The 26,781-nt window shown below is 37.9% G+C and overlaps 1 protein-coding gene across 1 annotated transcript in view; it reads right to left on the reverse strand.

Annotated features, from left to right (window-relative positions):
• Positions 1-1,225: 1,225 nt before the first annotated feature.
• The window catches only part of TYR (tyrosinase), a 161,207-nt gene continuing 135,651 nt past the window's right edge, over positions 1,226-26,781 (reverse strand). The window contains exon 5 of the mRNA XM_027848297.1: positions 1,226-1,636. Within this exon, the coding sequence (XP_027704098.1) occupies positions 1,410-1,636 (227 nt within the window). The 3' untranslated portion in view covers positions 1,226-1,409. The remainder of the gene's footprint in view (positions 1,637-26,781) is intronic.

Genomic DNA, 26,781 nt, shown 5'->3' on the forward strand with positions numbered 1-26,781 from the left:
CCACTGGCTGTGAAGCCTTAAATTGTTTAACCTTTCTGGGCCTCAGATTCCTTATCTGTGAAAGTACAGGACTGGGCTAAGTGACTTTTAATACCTCTTTGAACTAAAAATCTAAAATGTTTATCAAAAGTTCTAATACTCTAAAGGACATTAGAGGGGGGATTTGTGCTCGGGACCATGAGGAATGCTTCTAGGCACAGTATTCTAGGTGTAACAGTATGGTTAGCTAAGTAAATCAATTAAGGCAGCCCTCTAATTCTATGAAATACCTGATAATTGTTTAAAGCAACAGAGGATGCTTAGCACAGGGAAGAAAAGACTTGGGAGGAAGATGTTACCTTTTTTTAGGAGACATCATTTGGAAGAGTAGAATTAAGAACCATGGAAAGAAGTTGTGAAGGAAACAATTTAAGCTTGGTGTCAGGAAGATTTGCATAACATTTAGAGTGATCCCAAAGTGGAATAGACTATCTTCAAAGGCAGTGGGTTTCCTGTCCCTGGGGGGGGGGGTCTTCAAGCAAAGGCTAGAAGACCATTTGTCATGTATGCTCAGGTATGGGCTGGACCAGATGGCCAGTGAGATCCCTTCTAACTGTAAAATCCAGAGATTCAGTTATATGATATTTTCTAATTTAAAAAAAATCTCCTTAAGAATTTCAATGATACCTGATTTGTTACTATCGAATTAAAATTAGAAATCTTAAAGGGAAAAAAAGGTAGCAATGGTCCCCATGGTGTAGCGGAAAGAGATACTGGTCTTTGAATTAGAAGATTGAGATCTAAGTCCTAGCTCTTCTCCTCAAAAGCCACATGACCTTGGGTCACACAGCTAGTAGGTGACAGAGATGAGATTTAAATTCAGAGCCTGTGACGCCAAAGGTGACATCTATAATTAATAAATTTATCAAAGCATTTTCATTTCCCATTTATAAGGTTTCCAGCCTCAGTATTCTTGTCACTGGACTTGAATCTCACACGGGTATTGTGAGAAAGGTGCTTTGTCACATTTATAGCACTATGCAAGTGGGAGCTGTTATTGAGAACCAAATCTGCCATTAAAGTAACAGATTTGGGGAAAAAATTAAAACAAAATCATAGTGGCTTCATGGGAGTCTTTAATATGGCTATACCAAGTAGTTACCTAGTTCATACTAGCAAGCTTTCCTTAAGAATATTTGACTCCCAGGAATCTTCCAAGGGGAATCATGAAAATACATTTGCAGGCTTTAATGTATTCAAACAGATGTGGTACCATATTGCATCCTACATTCTCATGCTGAGCATGTCCCTAGACAACCAAGATGATTTGTCAGGGTCACAACATTCTACAACCATGTAATACTTCGTCCTTGACTTAGTGACTTAGTGAGAGGCATTTATGCCACTCACTGTCTCCTCCCCAGAGGCTTCTATAAGTTAGTCTGATAAGTCCCGCTAAGGTAGTCCTCTTTTTCGATGAGTAGGGGTTGCTCTTCTTCTGAGAACCTCTTTCTCTTCTTTCGGCACAACAGGCTGGCAAGCCCTATGATGATTGCGGTAATCACCCCACCAATGGCAGCAGCCGGAACAAGCCATTGCCAAATCTGACTTGCTCGCTCCAAGTAAGGCCTAACAAATTCTTGAAAGAAGTCAGGTGCTGAAAAGAGAAGACATCTATAATCAATACATTTATCAATAAAAATTTAGTAAGAGCCTACTTTTTATCAGTCACTGTGCTAGGCTCTCAGACTTCAATGAAAGGAATGAAGCTTAAAAACTATGTGGGATAAACAAATACATGTGCAAAAATAAATACAATAGTGTCATGGAGAGGGCTGGTAATGGCAGCTGGGGATCAGGAGAGGCTCTACTTAGAATAAGTTGCTGCACTGCATGTTGTAAAGGCTGGACATTTTTACAACATCTCTCTCTCTATTGATGGAAGGGGACAAAGGCAAGGCATAGCAGAGAAAAGGCATCTGAATTAGAGTCAGGAGATCTGAGGTCAAATCCCAGTTCTCACATTCATTAGCCATTTGATGTTAAATAAATTGCAGGAGGCCTTTGTACCTCTGTTTTCTCATCTGTAAAAGTTTATATAGAAACAAACATGTAAATTTTAAAAATACATGTAAACATATGTATACACACATATATATAACTTATAATACCATCTTCACAGGTTTATTGTGATAAAAACATTTTGTGAAAATATGTAAAATAATGAATCATAATACAAAATTAAGAAAAACATAACTATCTCTAGCCCCTGAGTTGTTGTGATGAAAGTATTTTGTAAACCTCAAGATGTGAGGTTTTATCATCAACTGGCAGATTATTCCCAAGTCCTATGCATTCATTTATTCCTTCATTAAAAAAATATTGATTGATGACTTTGTACAAAATACTGTGGTAAACATGATGGGGCCTTGAAAATAAGTAAGATGGGGGCAGTTAGGTGGCACAGTGGATAGAACATTGGCCCTAAAGTCGGGAGGACCTGAGTTCAAATTCGGTCTCAGACTAAACACTTGACACTTACTAACTGTGTGACCCTGGGCAAGTCACTTAACCCCAACTGCCTAAAATAAATAAATAAGTAAATAAATAAGTCAGTGAACTTACAGGCTAGTGGGAGAGATCAAATATTTACACAAATAAACATAATACAAAAATAGAATAGCAAAGGTACTTTGTGTAAGTATAAAAGTGCTAAGAAATGCAAAAGAAGGAGAAATCGCTTTTGGCTTGGTAGATCAGACAAGGCTTTATTATTTTTATTGTTATTGTTTATTATTATTGACAACAATAACAATGATAATTAATGTGTAAGCCCCTTGTATACAGATATTGTTTAATCCTTTGTACTTTCTTCCCCTAGTGCCTAGCACATACCTGGAACATAGGAAGTGCTTAAGACATATTTGTTGATTGGTGTCTATAGCACTTTAAGATCTCAAAGTGTTTTACATGTATTATGTTATTTGATACTCACCACTACCTTTTTAGGACAAAATTATAATTCTTCTCATTTTAAATAAAAAAAAAACTGATACTGGCAGAGGTTAAGTAATTTGCACCAGATTATACAACTAAGAAGAGACTGAAACAGCATTCAGACTCAAATCTTTCTGACTCAGTCTTGAGATCCATTTACTGCCCTATGTATCTGTCTGAGAGGATCCTTTAGGTGAGCCTTAAATCATGGAGAGAAGAATATTCTAGGCACAGAGAATGGCAATATGAAAGTTACAGGGAAAAGTGAGAGATCTAGATGTCAAAGGACTTCATAGAGTTTAAAAACAGAAGGGTTCTTACAGATTATTTAGTTTAACCCTTTCAATTGACAGATGAACAAATCAGCCCCAGAGCTGTTGTGACTCTCAATATTCTCCAGAAAATGAATGCTTAATGTCCAAACAGGGCAGCTCGGTGGTGAAGTGGATAGAGCACTAGCCCTGGAGTCAGGAGAACCTGAGTTCAAATCCAGCCGCAGACACTTAGCTGTGTGACCCGGGGTAAGTTGCTTAGCCCTGTTTGCCTCATTTCCTCATCTTTAAAATGAGCTAGAGAGAGTAATGGCAAACCATTTCAGTATCTTTGTCAAGAAAAGCCCAAAGGGAGTCAGGGAGAGTCTGACATGATTAAAATGATTCAACAACAGCAAAATTGTCCAAATAGCAGTAAGTCCAGTTTGACTGGAGCACAGACTTCATGAAGGGGAATAGTATTGTAGGAAAAAAGACCATAAAGATAGGTTGGGATCAGATTGTGGAAGGCCTTATTTGCCTTTCTATGTAAATAAGGCTATGTCTGACGTTCCAAGAATTCACAATTCATGTTCAATCAGGAAGCCAGACGCTGGTGATATCACTATATCGACTACTGGAGTCCATATTGATTTTTCCTTTGTCTGAGTTGTTGTAGGTTTGATAATTTGTACTACTAACTCTTAAGAGCTGACTATGAGCTATCTTGAGTGGTTCTCTAGTTTCATGTCAATTCAATTCAGTAAATGCTTATTCATATTCAGTGTGCCAGGTACCATGATAAGCACTGGGGATATAAATATGAAAAAGACAGTCCCTGCCCTCAAGGGGCTTATAATCTAATGGGGGAAGGCAACATGCAGATGGAAGCTGGAAAGCAGGGACAGAGTGGGAAACAGAGATGTAGGGTTAAATGCCCAGCGTAGAGACATCTTTTTCTACGGAATTCAGAGCAAGCAGAGATGCAGATGGAAAGCAAAGTCTTGTGTGTCACTTGTGTCTCTCTAACTAGAGTGTAACTTCCTGGAGGTCAGGGCACATGTTAATTATTATTTTTGTGTGTCTCTGTACCTCTACCCTGACTGTGCTTGGCATAGTGATAGTCATATAGAACATGTGCATTTACATAGTGCTTTAAAGTTTGCAAAGCACTTTATAGTATCTCATTTGACGCTCACAGTATCCCTGTGAGGTATGTGGCACAGGCATTGTTGTCTCCATTTTACAGACAAGTAAACTGAGGTTCAGAAGGTTTAAGCAAGTTGACTAAAGTGAGCCAGTTAGTGTTGAATGTGAGATTTGAACGTAGGTCTTCCTTACTTCCAGTCTGATTCTCTATCAATGATGCTATGTGGCACAGAGAAGTCTGACTCTTGTAGCCAATTGAAAGACGAGTGGTCCTTGACCCAGGGTCTCATTCATCTAGAGGATCAACGTCTCTTCAACAGGCTCCCCACTACATTTTCCAGGAAACCATCTGGTCCAGAGTGGCACCTTGCCCTGGGGAGGGCTGCCCATTTTCCTTTGCAGTTCCCTCTTTTTACATAACACCCACAATAGAAAAGTGTAGCCTTCTGAAGGGAAAGAATATTCAGATCAAGCAGGATGGGAGGGGAAGGGAAGGAAGAAGGGAATAAACTTTTATAGGGCATATACTATTTGTCAGGTACTGTACCGAATGCTTTACAAATATCTTATTTGGCCACGATGGATAGGGTATCAAGGTACCACATTGGGGGAGAAAGTAAAAGGGAAGGTAGAAAAGGATTGAACACCATCAACATCGTAACAAGCCACACCAACAATAATAGCAGATGTTTCTACAAGCCACACCAACAATAATAGCAGATGTTTCTATGTCTGCATCTTGGTGGACACAGCCATGTTTGTTTTTACAACCCGGTTATCTTAGCAGCTGCGTTGTTGCCGATGCATGCTCTCTTTCTTCTCCCATCCCCCTGTGCTCGAGTTTTGGAATCATAACCAAATTAAAATACCATTGTTACTGGAAAAAGAAGCGAATAAACAGTTTTATAGCAACTACTATGTGCCAGGCACTATGCTAAGTGCTTTTTGACAAATATTATCTAATTTGATCCTCACAATAACCCTGTGAGGTAGGCGCTGTTATTACTCTGTTTTATAATTTAGGAAACAAAGGGAATGAAGTGTCTTGTCTGGCCTCACACAACTGGCCTCACTTCTAGATCTATGCTCCTATGGTCATATTCATTTAGTACTTGAGACTCAATCTGTGATTTTATCAGGATAGGAAGCTCATGATAAGTAACCTCCTGAACCAGTGCAGACCAGTACTGAGAAATCAAGTGGCTCTCCTAGTTTTAGAGAATTCGTCTGTGTCTGAGGCAGGACCTGAGCCCAAGTCTTCCTGCCTCCAAGTCTGGCTTTCTATTTCTGACACCACACTGACAATGTTCTGATAGAACGCAGTTACTAGAAGAAACCAGCTCTCTCTCACTACAAAATTAAACAGATCTTAAGGATTGTAAATGAATTATATGAAGTCCTTGTCTCCTGAAAAGAAACACACATGTGGAGGAAAACACTCTTATATAATCAATCTTTTTAAAAAAGTTTTATTCTGAACTTAGGAAATAAAACAAGCATTTCCATAACACAGTAGAATAGGAAAAAAATAATGCCATGAAACTGCAAGTCTATTATGTACAACTTGCTATTTCTTTTAAATACATATTGAAGTTATCATGTAACTTTTTCCTTTTTTTCTTCACTTCTCCACACCCTCCACTGCTGCCCTAGAGTTGGCTACCATCCCATATATCTATATATTATATATAATATATCTATATAATATATATCTATATATTATATATATCTATATATTATCTATATCTATATCTATATCTATCTATATCTATATATTATATATAATATATTATATTATATATAATATATATCATATATAATATACAATATATATTATATATCATATATCACATATCTATATATTATACATTATATATATCTATACATTATATATATTATATATATCTATATATTATATATATTATATCTATATCTATATCTATATATTATATATATATATACACATACATACATATATATGTAAAATCATTTTGTACATACTTCCGTTTATCAGTTTTTATCAATCTACTTTTTCCTGTGGTCAAAAATGCCTCTAAGCAAGCAGTAATTTGTATTCCCATATTTATGTATGATTACAACAAATAAAACTGACCACTAAATTGCAATCCAAGTTTTCTAAAGAAATGAATAAAACTATCACAGTATATAACATGTTTTCATTTTTAAAAAAAGTTTTAGAACATAATTAATTAGCAGTCTAAGGGTAAACTAAGAAAAACAGAAATCTCCCATGCCCCCAATACCTTGAGGCCAAAGGCATAACACGTCCTCAAAACACATGTGTTTCTAGGCTAAATCCTATTTTCTGATTAACTCTTAAAGAAAATATAGGTTATGTTAGAAAGTTAGGGGCAACCAGTCTCCCCAGATGAGCAACATCTCTTTATTGTCAAGTGATCAATGTCAAATGATCAATTAAACTGGGAACTGCAATCTCTTCCTACTTGAAAGGAAAGTTCTGAAAATGACCAAAATAAGCAATCAGACTGATTGTCTTTTCTTTCTATCTTGGAATCAAGAGAGAGACCTAGAGACCCAGGTTCAAAACCTGCCTCAGACACTGTATGATGATACGTATGTCATTTTAACTTGCCTGAGCCTCAGGAAAGTCATGTATAAAAGGGGGATAATAATAGTAGTGTAGATATCTTATAGAGTTGTTGTAAGACTCAAATGAAATTATTTAGTTTGCAAACTTTAAAGAGATATTGAGTGAATACACAAATGAAAACGTTTGCTTAATCACTTACTAGAGAAAAAACAATCTTCTAAGCACTGGATATAGAAACATGCAAGCATGTTCTTTCTTCAAGGAACTTATATTCTAACACATATGGGAGAAGTAGGATGTTTTGGTTTGTAATGTGGGGACAATGAATAGAGTCTCATGAGGATAGACAGACATACTCATTTTAGAGGCAACTGGTGGTGTACTGGCTAGAGTTCTGGGTCTGGAATCAGGAAGACCTGAATTCAAATATAGCCTCAGACACAGATGAGCTCTCTAAAACTAGGTGAGTTATTTGATTTCTTAGTGCTGATCTGCACTGGTTCAGGGGGTTTCTTATCATGAGCTTTCTATGCTATCCTCAATCACAGATTGAGTCTAAAATATTAAAATAAAATGATCATCTGGAGTTGGAAGGGACACCCAAGGTCATTTAGCACTAACCCCTCATTTGACTAGTGACAAAACTGAGGCCCAGCCAGGTCAAATGACTTGCTCAAGGTTACACAGGTCAATAGCAAAGATAAGTTTTGACCCTAGGACTATCTTATTCCAGAGGCGGTGTCCTTTCTTCTGTACTGCACTTCTTTCCCAAGATCACGATTATAGCATCCCTAGTGTCTTGCACAGTGCCTGGAACAAAGTGCCTGCTTAGTAAACGCTTATTGATTGGTTGATACATCTAGAGCTAGAAGTGACCTCAGAGGTCATCTATTTTAACCCTTTCATTTGAAAGATGAAGAAACTGAGGCCTAGAGAGTGACATAGGCAACTTGTACAAAGTCACACAGGTAATAAATAGCAAAACTGAAATTTGAGCCCAGGTCCTCTGCCCTAGGGGGCAGCTAAGTGGTGCAGTGGTTAGTGAACCAGGCCTAGAGTCAGGAAGAATCTGGCCTCAAACACTTACTAGTGGCATGACCCCAGGCAAGTCACTTAACCCTGTTAGCCTTAATTTCCTCATCTGGAAAATGAGCTGCAGAAGGAAATGGAAAACCACTTTAGTATCTTTGCCAAGAAAACTGCAAATGGGGTCACAGAGAGTCACAGAGAGACTGAACAACAGCCACCTCTGTCCACTGACTTCAATTCCAGGACCCTTTCTATAAGAGCATTTTTCTTGTTATAATTTGCAATTAAACAAAATTAAATGAAGCAAGTTCTCCCTAATCTACACTGTGGATGTCACAACAACCTTTGCCAGCTATTTCATTTCTTCTAGCATATTAGAAGGATACTCCAGATAATCACAATTGCCCAAGCAGGAATAAGGACTTGAACTGAACTGAGAACTTCAAATGAGAAAGAACCACATTAAACAATTGAATATAAATATTAATTTGTAGTAATCGAAGAACCAAATGTTTATTACTATTATTGTTATTTTTATTGTTTAGTAGTAGTAGAAAAAATTCTTTTCTTTTGGCTAGGCAGTGGCGTTAAGTAACTTGCCCGGGGTCACACAGGTAGTAAGTGTTATGTGTCTGAGGCCGGATTTGAACTCAGGTCCTTCTGAGTCCAGGGCTGATGCTTTATCCATTGCACCACCTAGCTGCCCCTAAAAATCCTTTTCTTTGCTAATATTCTCACTTGATATCGAACTGTTATATAAATGTATCCCTGGGATCTCAAAAGCTATGCCAGTATGTTAAGGATTCTCAATCTAGAGTTTATTTTATTTTTAAATTTTGATAACTTTTTCTATACAATTGGTTTCGTTTTGACATCTTATGTATTTTATGCATTTTAAAACTTTCTTTTGAGAAGGGGTTCATAGACTTTACCAGTCTGCCAAACAGGTCCATGACACACCAAAAGGCTAACATGGTAAATTTGGGATTCTCCTGCCAAGTTGAAAAGACTTTCAGTATAGGGGTAGTGACACAGTATGTCTCTGTTTGAGTGTCAGCCTGGCTAATGTTAGAGAGGCTCGTTACTAGGTTGTCCACAGGGTGGTGAATTTTCAGAGAGAGAGCAACCGTCAAAGAATAGATACTAAGGGAGAAACTGCGTGACCTGAGGTTGGTAGAGGGAGTACCCACACCAACAAAACGACACATTTACCAAGTATTGAATTACCTGAGTTTTTTTTTCTTTTTAAACAAAAGGATTAGAAGGAATGTAGGACATTAAGACATTCTCAAAAGCTAAATAAAAACAAGTAATTCATTCAGGTTGAATTCTGAGAGTAAATAGCATTCTAAAGACCTGAAAGGTTTTCATTGTAGTTTACAAAGGGACATAATTTGTAATTAAGGACTAGCTGGGTAAAGAGAGAAACTACCTCAACAGAAACGTTATCTTTTCTACTATACTTTGTCACATGATAACAATAACTCTTTCTTTTCCTTTTTTTAAACTTAATTTTAGAGTTTAGAAAATGCTTTATGTGCCTTAGTCCCTCCTTGCTGTTCCTTCATCAAGAAACTGCATCTCTCAACTTCAGGTGTTTTCACTGACTTTTCCCACATCTAGAAGACTTCTTCCTCATCTCTGCCTCTTGGCTTTCCTGGCTTCCTTCAAGGCCTAGGTAAAATCTCATCTTTTGGCATAAAACTGTGCATATCCTTTGATCCAGCAATATCGTTACTAGGTCTGTATCCCAGAGAGATCATAAAAGAAGGGAAAAGGACCCACATGTACAAAAATATTTACAACAGTTCTTTTTGTGGTGGCAAAGAATTGGAAGTTGAGGGGATGCCCATCAATTGGGGAATGGCTGAACAAGTTGTGGTATGTGAATATAATGGAATGCTATTGTGCTATAAGAAATGATGAGCAGTAGGATTTCAGATAAACCTGGAAAGACTTACATGAACTCATGCTGAAGGAAGTGAGCAGAACCAGGAGAACCTTGTACACAGTAACAGCAACACTATGTGATGATCAACTATGATAGATTTAGCTTTTCTCAGCAATGCAATCATCCAAGAAAATTCCAAAAGACTCACGATGGAAAATGCTATACACATCCAGAGAAAAAACTATGAAGTCTGAATGCAGATCAAAGCATACTGTTTTCACTTTTTTTAGTTTGTTTTTGTTTTTTTTTTCTTTCTTGCGGTTTTTCCCTTTTGTTCTGATTCTTTTTTCACAACATGACTAATGTGGAAATATATTTAACAAGACTGTACATGTATAACCTGTATCAGATTGCTTGCTATCTTGGGGAAGGGGGTAGAGAAAGAGGGAGAAAAAATTGGAAATCAAAATCTTATAAAAGTGAATGTTGAAAACTAACTTTACATGTGATTGGGAAACATACTATTAAAAAGAGAAAAAAGAATATAATTAAATCAATATAAAATACAAGGTGGGAATGACTTTGTTCACTTTCAGTAAAAAAAAATATTGATTTGTATTTTAAGCCTTTGAATAAGTCCTTATGAAGCTTGAAAAAAAATCTCACCTTTTGCAGGGAGCCTTTCTCATTTTCCTTATCTCTAGTGCCTTCTTTCTATTGATCATTTATTTTCCTGCATAAACTTGTTTGTACATAGTTGTTTCTATGGTGTCTCCTTCTTTAAACTGTGAGCTCCTTTAGAGCAGGACTATTTTTTGCCTTTTTTTGTATTCCCAGAGCTTAGCACAGTGCCTTGCACATAATAGGTGTGTAATAAGTGTTAGTTACTAAACAACCCAGAATAGAGTTTACTGAAGGAGGATACAAGTATTATTTCTTGATGAGGAAAATGAAGGACAGAAGATTAAGTTATTTGCCCAAGGATACACAGTTGACCAGTGACAAAAGTGGGACTGGAGCCGAAGCTTTTTGATTCATTCTCCATTTATTTTCTAATGAGTCTCCTCTTGGCTGCTTTCCTTTTAACTGTATCATTGCTCAGACACACACAGACAAAGATATTACCTGGGCTGCTATCCATTGGTTTGTAGAGCAAGATTTGCAAAAAAAAAAAAAAAGAAGAAGAAAGAAAGAAAGAAATTTTTAAAAAAAGGTATTTTGAAAAAGAGAAAGGTAAGACTCCCAGAGGATTTTGGAAAGCCAGCCTGAGGATGGAAAGGAAAGGATCTGCTTTCCCATGGGTGAGCCTGTTTTTTTTTTTTAACAAAAAACTATTATCTCAAAACTATAGAAAATAAGGAAAATACACAAGATTTCTAGGGAAGGATTGATGGGGTAGGCCAGTGACTTCTATTGCTTTGAGGTCCCATTTTTAAAAATTGGGAATTGTTCTCCCTTTGGTCTATGAATTTAGGATGCTGGGGGTGGAGGAAAAGAGAAGATAAAATTACCATCTCTTCTCACTTGGTGCTTAAGGTATCTTATGGCCTAATGTTGCCCTTTGGTTGTCCAAAGTCTGCCACTTTGGTGGCTCATTCAGTCTTACCCTTCTTCAAGAATAGTCATGCTCCAAAATTATCCTTCTCTGCTTATTCTCCATTTCTGCAATCAAAACTCATTTCTTTTCAAATTAAGTCTTAATGAGCCATTAGGAAATAACACTAAAGTTTTATTGATTAATAGAAATAAGACTGGATTTGTGTTTTCAAGGCCACAGGGTGAGGAAACTCCCTCTACCAATATAGGTTGGCAATATTTATGTGATTTGCAGTTTTAAAGAGTTGTCTAGAACACTGATAGGTTAAACAAATTACCTGGATCATACAGCCTGGGATGGGGCTTGAACCAAAACTTCTCTGGAGTGGAGGTAGTTTCTTTATGCACTATATCAGTGGTATCAAGCTCAAATAGGGATGGGGGCAACTAAACCATGAATAAGTATCCCTGTAGGCCACATATTAACTTAGAAAACCACATGCTAATATTATCTATGTTTTATTGTACAGACGTACCTCAGAGATATTGGAGATTCAGTTCCAGACCACCACAATAAAGTGAATATTGCAATAAATAAAGTCACAATAATTTTTTGGCTTCACAATATATATAAAAGTTATGTTTACATAATACTGTAGTCTATCAGGTGTGCAATAGCATTATGTCTAAAAATACAATGTACCTACCTTAATTAAAAATACTTTATTGCTAAAACAAATAAACAAACTACTAACCATCATCTAAGCCTTCAGTGAGTCAATGTTTTTCCTGGTGGAGGGTCTTGCCTCTGTGTTGAAGACTACTGACTGGTCAGGGTGGTGGCTGCTGAAAGTTGGGGTGACTGTGGCAATTTTTTAAAATAAGACAATGATGAAGTTTGTTTCATCAATTGATTCTTCCTTTCACCTGAACACTTGGAAGCCATTGTAGGGTTATTAATTGGCCTAATTTCAATATTGTTGTATCACAGGGAATAGAGAAGCCAAAGGAGAGGGAGATAGATGGGGAATGGCCAGCTGGTGGAGCAATCAAAATACACACTACATTTATCAGTTTAAGTTTGCCATCATATATGGGTGTAGTTTGTGTCTCTGAAAACAATCATAATAGTAACATCAAAGATCACTGATCACAAATCACCATAACAGATATAATAATGAAAAAAGTTTGAAATATTGTGTGAATTACCAAAAGGTGACACAGAGACACAATGTGAGCTCTTGGGAAAATGGCATCAATAGACTTGCTCAATGCTGGGTTGCTATAAACCTTCCATTTGTAAAAATAGAAACAAACAAAAAAAACCCCACAATATCTGTGAAGCACAATAAAGCAAAGCACAATAAAATGAGGTATGCCTGTATTTTTATTTATTTTGTGAAGTATTTCCCAGTCACATTTTACTCTATCATAGTTCCATTTTCACTCAAATGTGTTTTGGGCTCCAGTTCCATGGGAATCACAATGCTGTGGCCTGGCCAGTGTTCAATACCTCTGTTCTATATCACCTTGCCTCTGGAATAACTGAGGTACTCTCTTAGGCCTTTTAGAGAAGTTGCTGTCTGAAGAGGAGTCTTTTTCATAAATATTTCTTTTGATAGATTTCAGGCTGTGTTGAGGAAATAAATGAGAGCAAAGAGGTCTTCTTAGTGTCCTAAATGGAAATGAATTTAAGTGTCTTCAGAAGGGCCTCAGAATAGCATCCTGCTCTACCCAGCGTCTTCCTTCTCCTTTTGTCCCCTAAGTGACCCTCTGTTTATTTTCCAGGACCAGCTCTTATCCTTTTTCTTCATTTAATCAAGATTGTCTTGTAGCTCATTGATTATCTTTAGACCCAGGTCTGTTTCCTGAGACCCAACTGTGGGATATTCACTTAACCTGTGACCCCAGCTTGGTCTTGGCTTGGTCTCACTTGCACTGAGAGCTTATTTCTTATTAGCTGGCCTATCAGCTCAACCCTTCCTATAGTTAAGTATTATTCCTATATTACATCTGAAGAAAGTGAGAATCAAATGAGGTTCAAGTGCCAACTCTCTACACTTACTCGCAATATACTTATGTTCATGCAGATTCCAAATACTAGTATTCTTCCTGCTATACTTTGCCACCTCTGACTTAACTCTATTTGGGTATTTTCAGTCTTCATGACTGCCTGTAGCAAGATCACCTGTTCATGAGGCTGTTAGGAAAAGCCAATTATAAGAGGCATTGCTGATACCTCCCACGAAGGACTAATGGGCAGCAGCAATAGAAAGGAATATGGTAAATCCTATTCAAAGTGACAACGCATTAAAAAATACAAATTTTGCTGTTTGAAACAATAATTCATTAAATGTATATAAAGAACATAAGGGGAAAAAAAGAAAGCTCTGAATTTTTTTAAAGCCACAATTCTTTTACTCAAAATGTTTCTTTTCTACTTTCTGCCTAAGTCTTTTGCTTGTCTTCTCTCTCAATGTACGTTTTCACTGCCTGAGGAAAAATCTGTAATTTGTTTTCTGCCTGGTCCTTCCTTCAGGTCCCCTTCCCCTCCAATGAATTTTAGGGATCTAACCTGCACCCCACAGGAAAAGCTTATAGGGCCCTAGAGATGTTAATTGAACTTTGTTAGCCCGTTATCTAATTTCTCCTCACTTCACTTCTATTACTTTTTGGTCAGCCTTTTATTTGAGATATTACATGCCACCCTAAGTCAATGAAACAGGCCGCAGACCTTCCCAATGGTGAAGACTTTGAAGGACTGAGGCAGTTTCCTGAGGTTTTTTTTTTTTTTGTTTGTTTGTTTTAGGAGCTTTTAAATCGTAAAGCTGCTGCTGAAGCCTTAGGGGATGACAAAGGAAAAAAGTATTCACTGGTTTATCATCTTTGTATGATTTGCCTGTACCCTGGATTCCATTCCTGGGTCTTGAGCAATGACGGGCTGGCTAAGGAATCTAACAAGGGGAGTTTGCCACTAGCTTTCAAGGCTTGGACAGCAGAACTCATTCCTCCAGAATCAAACTTGCTTCCAATCAGTTTGCAACATTGCTATCCAACAGTGTTTAAGTGACTTCCACAGGTCACGAAGTCATTGTCTGATGCTAGATTCGAACTCCAGTTTTCCTGCTGCTGAGTCTAGCAATCTATACACCCAGTCACCTAGCTGCCTCAAATTATTAATTTGCAACAACAATAATAAATAGAAATGTATTAAGATTAAAATTGTCAAATAACGAAGTCAGATTAGTGCAGTGGAAAAAGAGCTACATTTTTAATCAGGTCAATGAGTTCAAGTCACTGCTCTGCTACTCTGACATAATGTAAGTTTGAGCAATTTTGTTCACCCCTCTGAGTCCCCGTTGTCTGATCTGGGTAACCTCTAAAGTCCTTTCCAGCTCTAAATCTATGGGTCTATGGTCACATATCAGTAAACTCTATACACATAGACTGAATTCAATGCAGGATTGTCACTTATATGCAATTTTTAAAAATAGAGAGAACACTGCCTTTCACCATTCCCATCTCTCATGACTGGCCATGTTTCACTCTATCAAGGTGGGCCTATTTTCTAACTCCTACTTCCAGGCTTGTTTCTCTTTCTACCTTTCTCGTCATCATACTTCCAGAGTACAATAACATCAACACCGTGGTCATCATCATCATCATCATCATCATCATCATCATCCTCATCATCACAGCAACAACTCACATTTATATTGTCTTACGGTTATGAAGCACTTCACTTTCATTATCTCATTTGATCCTTTCAACAATCTTGTCCAGGAGGCAGATCAAGTATTACAATCTTCCCCTTCTCCCATTTTATAAATGAAAAAACTATGACCTAGAAAGAATAAGTGATTTTTTTCCAAAGCTACAGTTAGAAAATGGCAGAGTCAGGCTTGAACGTTGTTTTTTTCTGGGTCCAAGTATAGTTCTCTTTATATCTCCTCTTTGCCTGGCACATAATAAATACTTAAATTCTCTTTATCTCTCTCTGCCTCTCTGTTTCTGTCTCTTTCTCTTCTCCTCTTTGTTTATCTCTCCTTTCCTTCTTTCCTCCCCACCCTTTTTTTTCTCTCTGTGTCTGTCTCTCACCTTGTCCTTCTGAAATATACCACATCTCCTCTCAGAAGCTTCTAAATAGTCTTTTTGGTCTCTGCTTCCTGTATAATCACTCATCTCTCCCTTTCCCACCCCTCAGAATTACCAGCCTTACTGTGGCTCTAGCTGTCATTTGTTTTTGATTTGCCTGGGTCACTGTATGGGGATCAGGTATTTTCTGCATATATGTGGTCTGTCTCTCCCAGGAGGGAGAGGTTTTTAGGTAACACACTTTAGGTTACACACTATTATCTTTTCTTTTTCATTCTTCACAGTGTCTGGCCTTGGGATAAAAAGAACATTATATGTATAGCCTTCTGTTCTGCCTCCCTCTTTATTTCAGCCTATACTGGACAAAGCAGCGAAGATCCCAGTCTCCCAGTTTTTTGGTTTTTTTTTTGGTTAGGCAATGGGGTTAAGTGACTTGCCCAGGGTCACACAGCTAGTAAGTGTTATATGTCTGATGCCGAATTTGAACTCAGGTTCTCCTGACTCCAGGGCCAGTGCTCTATCCACTGCGCCACTCAGCTGTCCCCAAGATCCCAGTCTTATTATTCGCATCTAGCCACTACCCTCTTTGACTCCCTCTATGTATTTCATATTTTATTCCAATTAAAATTATTTTATACTCAACAATTCCCTCTCACTCTACATAAACAATGGCCCTGAGCCCTTTTGTCATCTTCACCCCAGTTAGAGGTGCATGGTTCTTCTGGCCACCCAGTCTCTTTGGAGACTTTTCCCTCCTTGAAGATTTTCAGAAAAGGCTGGACAACTACTTGCTGGGTATGTTTTAGTGGGGATTCCTTTGGTGTATGGGTTGGCTTAGATGGCTTGGGAGATTCCTTCCAATTCTCAGTTCTGTGATTCTGTGAACAATAGCTTGAATTAAGTAGCATTTTAAAATATAGCATTCATTACATCTATGATCCCACTTTATCCTCCCAATAACCATATGAGATAGGCAATATTATTTCCCTCATTTTACAGATAAAAAAGGAAGGTTCACTAAGCTTAATCCTTGCTTGAAATTACACAAGTTTCAAAGGAAGGATTCAAACCCAGATATTCTTCATTCCAGGAATCAAGAGGCAGCTATTGTTTCATTAGTTAGAGTGCTTGGCCTGGAGTCAGGAAGACCTGGGTTCAGATCTGGTCTCAGACGCTTGGTAGCTGTGTGACCCTGGACCATCACTTAACCAATGTTTGCCTTAATCCACTGGAGAAAGAAATGGCAAACCACTCCAGTAACTTTGCCAAGAAAACCCCGGGAACAGTATGGATGTGCTATGATCCACAAGATCATGAAGAGTTAGACATGACTGAACAACACAATAATGATTCCTGCTTCCAAGTTAAGGATGCTATCTTCTATGGACCAGGGTAACAATGACAGTTGAAAGTGGCTTTATAATTTAGAGTGTGCATCTCATATTGATGCCTGTCATCCACCCATCATCCATCCTGTTGACTAGTAATCATTTATTAAGCTTCTACTCTATGCCAGCCACTGTGCGTGTTCAAAGTTGCTGACAGTCTAATGGGAGGGATGATATTCAAATAATTATGTACAAACAAGATATATATATATATATACACATACATATACATATATACATATATATGACAAATTGAAGATAATATAAGACATTAGCAATAAATGTGAGAAGGAAACACTATAAAAAGATGAGGAGGATTTTAACTAGAACTTTATTCATCCATTCATTTATTAAAAAAAGTCTTTTACCATGTGAAACACAATGTGTTATACAGCAGGATTGATACAAAAATAAATATAACATAATTTCTCCCTGCTGTCAGATGAGTAAATTTTCCATCTTAGCATATATTTCCTCATCTAGAAGTGATTTCTCCTTCTTCTGAACTTCCAGATCATTTGATATCTTCCCTATTATTATTAAAAGTAGTAATAGTTAACATTTATATAGCATCTACTGTGTGCCATGCCCTTTGCTAAGCACTTTATACATATTATCTCATTTGAACCTCACAAAAACTCTGAGAGGAAAAAATAAATAAAAAAAATCTTAGAGGTAGGTGTTATTATTATCCCCATTTTACAGATGAGGTAAGTGAAGTAAACAGAAGTTAATTGCCTTGCCCATGGTCATGTAGCTAGTAGGTTCCTGAAGCTGGATTTAAAGTCCAGTATTCTTTATTCCAAGAAAGCAAGGTGTCATTTAAAAAGCAATGTTTGTACCCCTAATGTCTAGTAAGCACCCAGCACAGAGTGAAATGCTTAATAAATGTTTGTTGCATTGAATCTGTTTCCCTCCTATGCCATAGCATATTGTGTATTGTTTTAAAGTTGTTTGTTAATTATCTTCTCTTCATTATTGTGTTGTAGACACTCTAAGGGCGTGGATTCTATTATCATTCATCTTTATTCTACATGTCATGGGATCATAGGTATAGTGTTGGCAGGGATCTTTGATCCAGTCAGTTAATAAGTCAAAAAGTATTTATTATGTGCTTACTATAGGCCAGGCACTACTAAGTACTAGGGATACTGAGAAAGGTCAAAACACAAAAACAGCCATTTGAAAACCAATCTCTTTAGGAACTTCAGAGTCTAAGAGAAGTGACTTGTTCAAAGTTGTCCAAATAATAAGGAAAAGAAATGGGATTTGAATTTAGTCCTTCTGATTCTACAGCCAGCACTCTTTTTTCCACTATTACCATGATATTTCAACCTTAACAGATGTTAAAGAAATATGTTTTAAATGAATGAATGGAGCCTCTTCAAAGCCTATCTATTTAGCTAAACATTGCAATTATAGTGATCATTGTCCCACTCCAAACGCTCTCTGGCTCTTTCAATTAATAGCTTATTTGGCAAACAGGAAACTGATTTAAACTGGCAACTGACCATGAGAAATGTCACCCATAGAAACAGGGTTAAGTTTCCCACAAGAGACACTTTCTGATTTCCAGAGCCTTCTTAACAAAATTAAATTGGTTCTGGATAGGTCAAAAATCACTGACAATTTCTCATTTTTAAAAGCTTCACCAGATTAGAACATTTGCCAAAATGTCAGATGTTAGGTTTCTTTCTTAGAAAACACTTGAGTGATTAATTATAAAAGCTAGAGCTTGGTTGATGAGTAATAAACTCCTCAAACTAGATTTTGCTAGGAAAGTATGGGAAAAAGAATTTTTAGAGCCATTTCAAAGATCAAATGTGAATAAAGTCAGTTTTAGAACTTTAGTGGGATTATTGTTGAAGTAGACTTATTTAAGAAGCCATTAAAACTTCCCTGGTTCTGTACATATCACCCTGGCCATGGGAATATGACTGGTTCTTAATTGTAAAGCAGAGAGACAGCTCTGAGGATGAAACAAACCCTGGGCATGGTAGAGCTTGAGCTAAATCTCCTCAGTACATGATCCTTTGTCTGGTGAGTCTATTTAAACAATATCTCCTCTCTGAGCCACCCCCCACCCTCCAAGAAAGAAGGTCAGCTGCTTCTAATAGAAGTCCTAATCTGTGTAAGGCAGTCTCTTGGTACCAACTCTCACATTCCTGGGTTTCTATACTAACCAAGGTATAGGGATTATGTGAAAATAACTATGACAATAGGGTTGTCTAACGAATATTATCTTCTCATTAGGGTAATACATCTTTATGTAAAATCTATGTTAATACAGCAATTATCAGTATGTTCCATTGTGTCAGACCATGGGAATCCTTTTAACCCAGGTATATGAGAGAGATATGATCACTTTATGCATGAGTTAACTCATGAACATCTCTTCAAATATTTACACATAATCCATATGGATAAAATTTGTTGAGTGACTAAATGAGTGTAAAGGAATGAATGTGAGAGAGGATTAAGTTCTGTTAGATTCTAGAGCAGAAGTAGGATAATGAGTAGAAGAAGACATAAATTCATCTCCATAGGAGGAAGAAGTTTAAACAATGACACTGGGTGAACAGTGGAATGGTTGTCTTCTTAAGTAGTGAGTTCCCTGTGAATAGGGATAATCAAGTAAAATCTGGATGACCACTTTGAACCCTAGAAGGTTGGAGTAGATGGTTTTCTTATCTTCTTCCTTGTCTTTTTATTATGAGTCTATCATGTCTTCTACTACTACATGAATTAGTGCATAGAACCCTGTAAGAAATTGAGGCAGAAAGCCATTTAATTTGCTACTTAATGTCTCCCCTCACCCATTAATTGGCTCCCCAATGAATCAGGGGCCTACCTTTCAAAGTGAATCTGGAACACTTTTGATTGGTAAATCTGTGACTATCACACATATTTAGTTGCATGATCAGAAGGTCTGTCATACTTGTAGCGTATCCTTCCTATATTGTCATAGAACTGGTTCAAGGACTCAATTTTTACTGGACAAATTTTCCCACTGGACAACTCTCTCTTTGATTTTAAATCCTCTCCAAATGGGATATAAACAATTCTGGTAGAGATCTGGATTTATTAAATGCTTAGGGATAAAATACTTATGGACCAGTAAGGTAAGTCTTTTGATTGAACTTCAGGCCTCTGGGAAGAACAGATTAGCACTGTTTAATCATTGATCATATTTCCCAAGCAGAACCTACCTAGGTCATGGTTAGAGAGCTGATTAGCTACAATGAACATCATTTCTCTTAGGCTGAAGCAGAGCTATTCTGTGTGTTTCCCAACTAGATAAAAGTAGCCACATTTCTAAGATGCATTTGTGCTTTCATGCATTTTGGTATAGGTTGGAGCCAAAGCATATGTAATGGGATGGGGGTGGAATAATCCCCACATGGAAGGGACTGGAGAGCCTACATCTGGAAAGGCATTTGCAGTGGAAGTCCCATTGACCATTGGTCTCCCATTTCTAGCGTGCATAGACATTTTGTGAACTTCTTGACTCCAAGGACTCTTTCTGTATCTCTAGCACTTAGCAAAGTGCCTGGCGCATAGTAGGCACCTGATAAATGTTTATTGACTCACTTGCTCACTGTTCCTGCTCTGCTTGCTAACCATATAATAAAGAGACAGACTGTTGTTTGGCCCTGCAGCTAAAACTGAAGCGCATTCAAAAGGCAATGACCAGCAAAGCTCAATCTCTTGTTTTCATCTGTTTTTTTCTACCTCAGCTGGTGTTTGAATAAGAGAGAATGATGTAAGAAGGGAAGGCCGCAGGCCCTCTGTATTTGAAGCTAATATGTGGCCCAGCAATATAAGCCTCTGTTTTTTGCATCTTTCCCTCTGCTTCATTGTTGTTTATTTTAGTAAAGGAGATTGGCTTATCTCATTTATGTATATGTAGTATGTACATAGTTGCTTGCATGTTATCTTCCCATTAGACTTCCCATTATATATATATATATATATATATTTGGCTTATTAGAGTGCCCAACACACAGCAAACTGATTTTTTTTGTGACATTGTGGGCTTCAAAGGGTCAAGAGACCAAGCTACCAAATTCTGGGAGTTAGGGTCCAGGGCAGGATTTCCTTTGTTAGTGAGGAGCAAAATCTCAAAAGATTTTCTTGACCTAAACCAGCAATGGTTGAGATGTGGACTTACCCATATCTTGGCCATTCCACACAAGAAAGTAAATTTGTTGGCACAAATATTATGTGAAAACTAAATTGTTTGAACTCACTCTCCGCAGAGATTGAAGTGATGTAAGGGAAAGTGTTCCCCAAGTATTGGGAGGAGGTATTTGTACTTCTGTTTTGGCTATATCTTTGCAGAGACCGTCCCTTTGTGGAAGCTAGTTGCTCTTTGTTGGTTGAATGGAAATGGAGTGCTAGTCACCAGAAGTTGGCAGCAGCGGGAAAATGCCAGAATGTGGAATTAAGTCTAAGGCATTGGAAAAGAGTAAGCCCAACCCTTCAGGATTATCCTGGTACCCCTGACAAAAACCAGACAGCCTCACTCTGGAGGAGGGAATCCAGAGTACAGCTACTACGGATGAAAAATAAGAACCACAATCATTTCACCACATCATAACGGGCTAACAATCACCCAACCACTTGGTAGACTAATATTAGAAAATTCCCATGCAAGGGCATGATAAAGCAGATGGTCTCATCCACTGTTGCAACAATTATTTCTTGTCCTTGGATAAGAGACCCTGCAGTTTTGTCTAAAAGGACTGCTTCTACAATTATTTAAGTGTTTAGTGTCTTCCCCTGGTCTCCTGCCTTTGCACATGGAATGTTTTCTGTTCTGACAATAGATCCTATCAGTCGCATTCCCAAAACTCCCCTTTTTCCTCCCTTGTCTGATCCTCCTATTTCTCTACTATGGCTCCTGGGAAAGGTGTTGCTTATCTATCCTAAGTTATTGCATAATGCTGCTGATTGGCTGTGTACTCTATGTGGGTCTGAAAAACCAAATATTTACCTCAGGGATTTGAATTTGCTAATAGCAAGAGAAGGTTCCTTAGCAAGCTAATAAACTTTTTTAGTTTCAGTACGGCCCCCTATTTTTAACTAAGAGTCCTTGGACCCTCGCTATGCATATGCCTTAGCCAAGAGGATGAGAGGATTTCCCAGCGCTGGCACTTATAAATAGGTTTTGCCATGTTGATTACATAGTTAATTTAGTAACTATGTACCTGTATGAATTTAATTTCAATATGACACAATTCAGCTCTTCCTTTTTATCTTTCTTCCTTTGTATTTTTCAGATATTAGGACATATGGGCAATAAATATTACAGATATAATTTGAATGCAGGTCTGGAATCAAGGGTACCATCCTCCCAGGCTGACAACCTAGGTGAAATCCTCAACTCCTCACTGCCCTCCCCATTCAATTTGTTGCCAAGGCCTGTGGATTTCACTTTTGCAACATCTATTAAATACCTCCCCCAGCCCCCACAAAAACATTCTCTGCTCTGACACTGCCACCACCCAGGTGCAGGCCTTCATCACCTTATGCATGGACTATTGCTGGTGGGCCTGCCTACCTCAAGTCTCTCCCTACTATACTTCATCCTCTTTTCAGTCACCAAAGTGATTTTCCTATAGCACAGGTCATCTCCTTAGTCAATAAAGTCTTGTGGCTTCCTATCACCTCCAGGATCAAATAAAAAAATCCTCTGGTATTCAAAGTCCTTTATAACCTAGCTCCCTCCTACCTTTCCAGTCTTCTTACACTTTACTCTTCAATATGTATCCTTTGTTTCAGTGACACTGGTCTCCTGGTCATTCTGCAGACAAGACACTCCATCTCTTGTCTTTGGGCAATTTCTCTGACTGTCTCCCATTCCTAGAATGGTCTCCTTCCTCATCTCTGCCTTCTGACTTCCCTGGCTTTACTCTTAACTAAAACCTCATCTTCTACAGGAAACTTTTCCTACCTCCTGCTAATTTTGGTTTCTACCCTCTGTTAATTTTTTTCTCTGTCTATAGCTTGCTTGTAGTTATTTATTTGCTGTTATCTCCCTTATTAGATGATGAGCCCCTTGAGGGCAGGGACTACATTTTACATTTCTTTGTATCCCCAGCTCTTAGCACAGTGTCTAGCATATAGTAAGCCCTTTTGTTGTTGTTCAGTCATTTCAGTTGTGTCTGACTCTTCGTGACCCCATTTGGGGATTTCTTGGCAAAGATGCTGCAGCGGTTTTCCATTTCCTTCTCCAGCTCATTTTATAGATTAGGAAATTGAGGCAAATATGATAAAATGACTTGTCCAGGGTCACATAGTAAATGTATGAGACTAGATTTGAACTCAGGAAGATGAACATTCCTGACTTCAGGCTGAGCACTTTATCTACAGTACCACTTAGCTGCCTGGTAAGCCCTTAATAAATATTTATTGACTGACTGACCTCTGAGGCTACAGTGAGCTGATGAGTAAGAAGTGAAGTAAGGTTTCACACTGATTTTTGAGATTAGGAATGCTTCAAAACCCTTGTCTATAAATGAACTTTTAGGCACCTGTTCCTACAGTAAAAGTGAAGGGAAAGATGGAGAAGACAGGATAGAGAAGTTGGACATTCAAGCTTAAGGTTTTTGAGCTTAATGCTATTATATTTTGTTTTTGTTTTCATTGTAGTATCTGCATTTATTCTATGTGTGAGTGAGTGAAGTCTTTGGGTGAACTTGCCCTGAGGAAGGAAGAAAGTTTAGGATTATGAGTGGATGGAAACACAAAAACAAAGAAGGTTAAGAGAGGGGACAATAGCAGAGGCTGGGAGGCTGATCAGGAAGCTATTTCAGTAATTCTGAAGTGCCTGAACTAAAGCCCTGGATGTGTTAGTGGAGAGATGGGAAATGAATATGAGAGATGCAGAGGAAGAATTGACTGGATCTTGGAACTGATTGGGTTCATGTCGCTACAGCACCTTGTGTTAACTCTTCCCAGACACCTCTCTAGCCCAAGCAATACTATCGACGTTAGTCCCAGAGTATTTCATAATTCCATTCAGGGTTGAATGCATACATGTATACACATATCTATCGATGCACACACATGTGTATATACATGTAAATATATGAGTATGTAGAGAAATGTTGTTGCTGTGTGGGTGAAGGATTATGCTTAGAAACTCTAGAATGGAATCTTACTTTTGACATTAATTTCCTAGCTGTATTACTCAGGGCAAGTGAGCTTTAACCTCTATGTCCCTTAGGAAATTCACAAGGGTGGGGAACCTGTCCCTAAGAGATATCTAGCAGCTGTATTTACAGGAGAAAAAAAATAATAAGAGTTGGATTTGGAAACAGGCTCAGTTCTGCTACCTACCATTTCATTGACTTGGAGAAAGTCACTTAACCTCTCTAGTCCTCAGTTTCCTCATTTGTAAAATTAGGGAACTGGAGTAAATATCCTCTAAGGTCCATTTCTGCTCTCAATCTATAATTCTGCTAAGTCACATATAAATTTCTATCTTGGAGGAGGGATTTTCCCATGCTGACAAAATCATAGATCCTATGTTCATTTGTGATGTATGTATGTCTGTGTGTGTGTGCATACACACACACACAGAATTATATCCTTATATCTATATATGTAGTTACGGGGATAAAAATTCATACTGTCTTTTTGAGATGGCTCCAAATAACAAGTTAAATTAAATTGTTCCCTTTTTAATCAACTATTTTGACATTGTGTAAGAATGACTCCAGTCAAGGGTCCTCAGCTATGCAAACTATTGACATTGGGCTCCACTTTTTGTAGTCAATAGGCATTTCTATTGGGAAGGTGGGAGGTACTGTAATGTGAAGTTGACAATGTGTAGCACCACCCTCTCCTACTACCCTCCACCTATTTACTGTTTCTTCTAAGATGATGCCAAGGCACCAGTACAATAAAGTCACTCTGAAGGGAACTATGTCAGGCATTTGTCAAAAGATAAGTTTTTCCCCTAATTTACAGCCCAGGAATAAATAATTCACCAAAATCAATTTAGTTGTCATTCCTTAATCAGAGAATCACTTTCTTTTAAATGAACTCATTATTTCACAGTTCAGGGAACTCTTCATGATTTCCTCTACAATTTCCTCTACAAACGTAGATCAACAACTGTTTTGCAAGGAAAGACTTAGAGTGTTATTGGTAACAGTAAGAGGTTAAGTGACTTGGCCAGGGTCACATAGCCAATATGGCCATAACACCCTCTGCTTCCCCACCATACTGCTCAATGGCAATCTTTCTGTCACACTGACATGCTCCCTCCAATCAGGTATTCCAGGTTCAGTCCTTAGCAGTTCTCATCTGTTTCATTAGAGCTCATTATAACATACTGGGCCAGGCTCACCATGCTGCACTCTGAACACCTATCCCTCTCCCCATCCCCACCAAGTCTTGGTCTGTTAACATTAAGGCAATACAACTATTTCAAAGAGGATCTGTCAGTCACCTCCTCACAACACATACCCCTCCCAGGATAAACTCATTACCTCTAATCTCATCACCATGCTAACTCAAACCTTAACTGACATCACCTCCATCAATCTCTCCCTTTTGATTGGAGAGCTGAAGGGTAGAGTACCAAACTCCTCCCAGTGCCTTCCTTAATGTAGAGCAGAAACTAGACTGATGTCATTCTACTTTACATTTGCTACTTTACATGGTTTCAATCCTACCAAACAAGATTGTCTCTGGTCTTCCCACCTCCATTTCCTGCCTCCTTTTGTGTGTCCTCTCCCCTCATTAGATTTCAAGCTCCTTGAGAACAGGGATTATCTTTCTTTTTATTAATTGTATCCCCAGCACTTAGCACATTCCTGGCACATAGAAGGCCCTTAATAAATGTTTATTGGATTGCATTGGATTGACACTGGAACTTCCTGGACTAAAATGTCCCTCTCTGATCATCATTCCCCTATATGTATTGTCTTCCACTATTAGAATATAAACTCTTTGAGAGTAAGGATTGGCATGGTCTTTGCATCGCAGCATAGTGCCTGGACTATAGTAAATACCTAAATGCATCATTCATTCATTTATTCACTCATTCAAACATGTTAAAGTAGGGACATGAATCTCCCTGTCACCAAAGCCAATTCTCTAGGCTGCTTCTTGATATGTTTTCATTATTATTACTAATTACTCTTAATTCTTCTTTGAGAGATGGTAAAACTGAGGTTCCAAGGAGTTTAATGACTTGCTCTTGGTCACTTGACTAGTAGTTATCAATGTTTTTTTGGATTCTCAGCCTGAAATAGTGTCCCATCTGTACCTTTCTGCTTCTCATAATCACTATGGCTGTTTTTTTTTTTTAAAGTTCTTTCATATAATGAGATAAAATTTCTTTAATGTGTCAGTTTTCTTACTGACTAATCAAAGTCCTAAACTTCCTTTATTCTGTGTAGGCACTAATTTTGTAAATTGAGGTATAGTATTATTTAGACTTTTCCAAAACTTGTTGTTGTTGTTTTTCCTTTGTTTTCAAAGAGGACCAATGACATCACAGGGTGATCTCTTGACTTGTGCGTGAATTGAATTGAAGTGAGGCAGAGTTGCACAAAGTCTTCAGCCTCATTCTCTCTTCTATTGTAAATGAAGTCCAGTGGCAAGGCAAAAGTCCAGAAGACTTGTAATGGCCTGGGATGCAATGGATGGCTTTGGTGTCTTTGATGTCTAGATGTCCAACCAAGCTCCAAGCTCCCCCAAGTACCTGCTTCAGCTCCTTCAGGGACCAACCACTTTTCAAGATAGCCCATCTATTTTTGGACAGCTTTAGCTGTTAGGCAGTTGTTTTGCTTATATCTATGTTTGTGTTTATGTTTTTTTTCCCCTTGAAATCAAGCCTAATTTATCTTTAAACCTTTTACCCATTGCTCCTGGTTC

The sequence above is a fragment of the Vombatus ursinus genome, unplaced genomic scaffold, assembly GCF_900497805.2.
Source record: "Vombatus ursinus unplaced genomic scaffold, bare-nosed wombat genome assembly UNPS02005659.1, whole genome shotgun sequence".
Taxonomy (NCBI): domain Eukaryota; kingdom Metazoa; phylum Chordata; class Mammalia; order Diprotodontia; family Vombatidae; genus Vombatus; species Vombatus ursinus.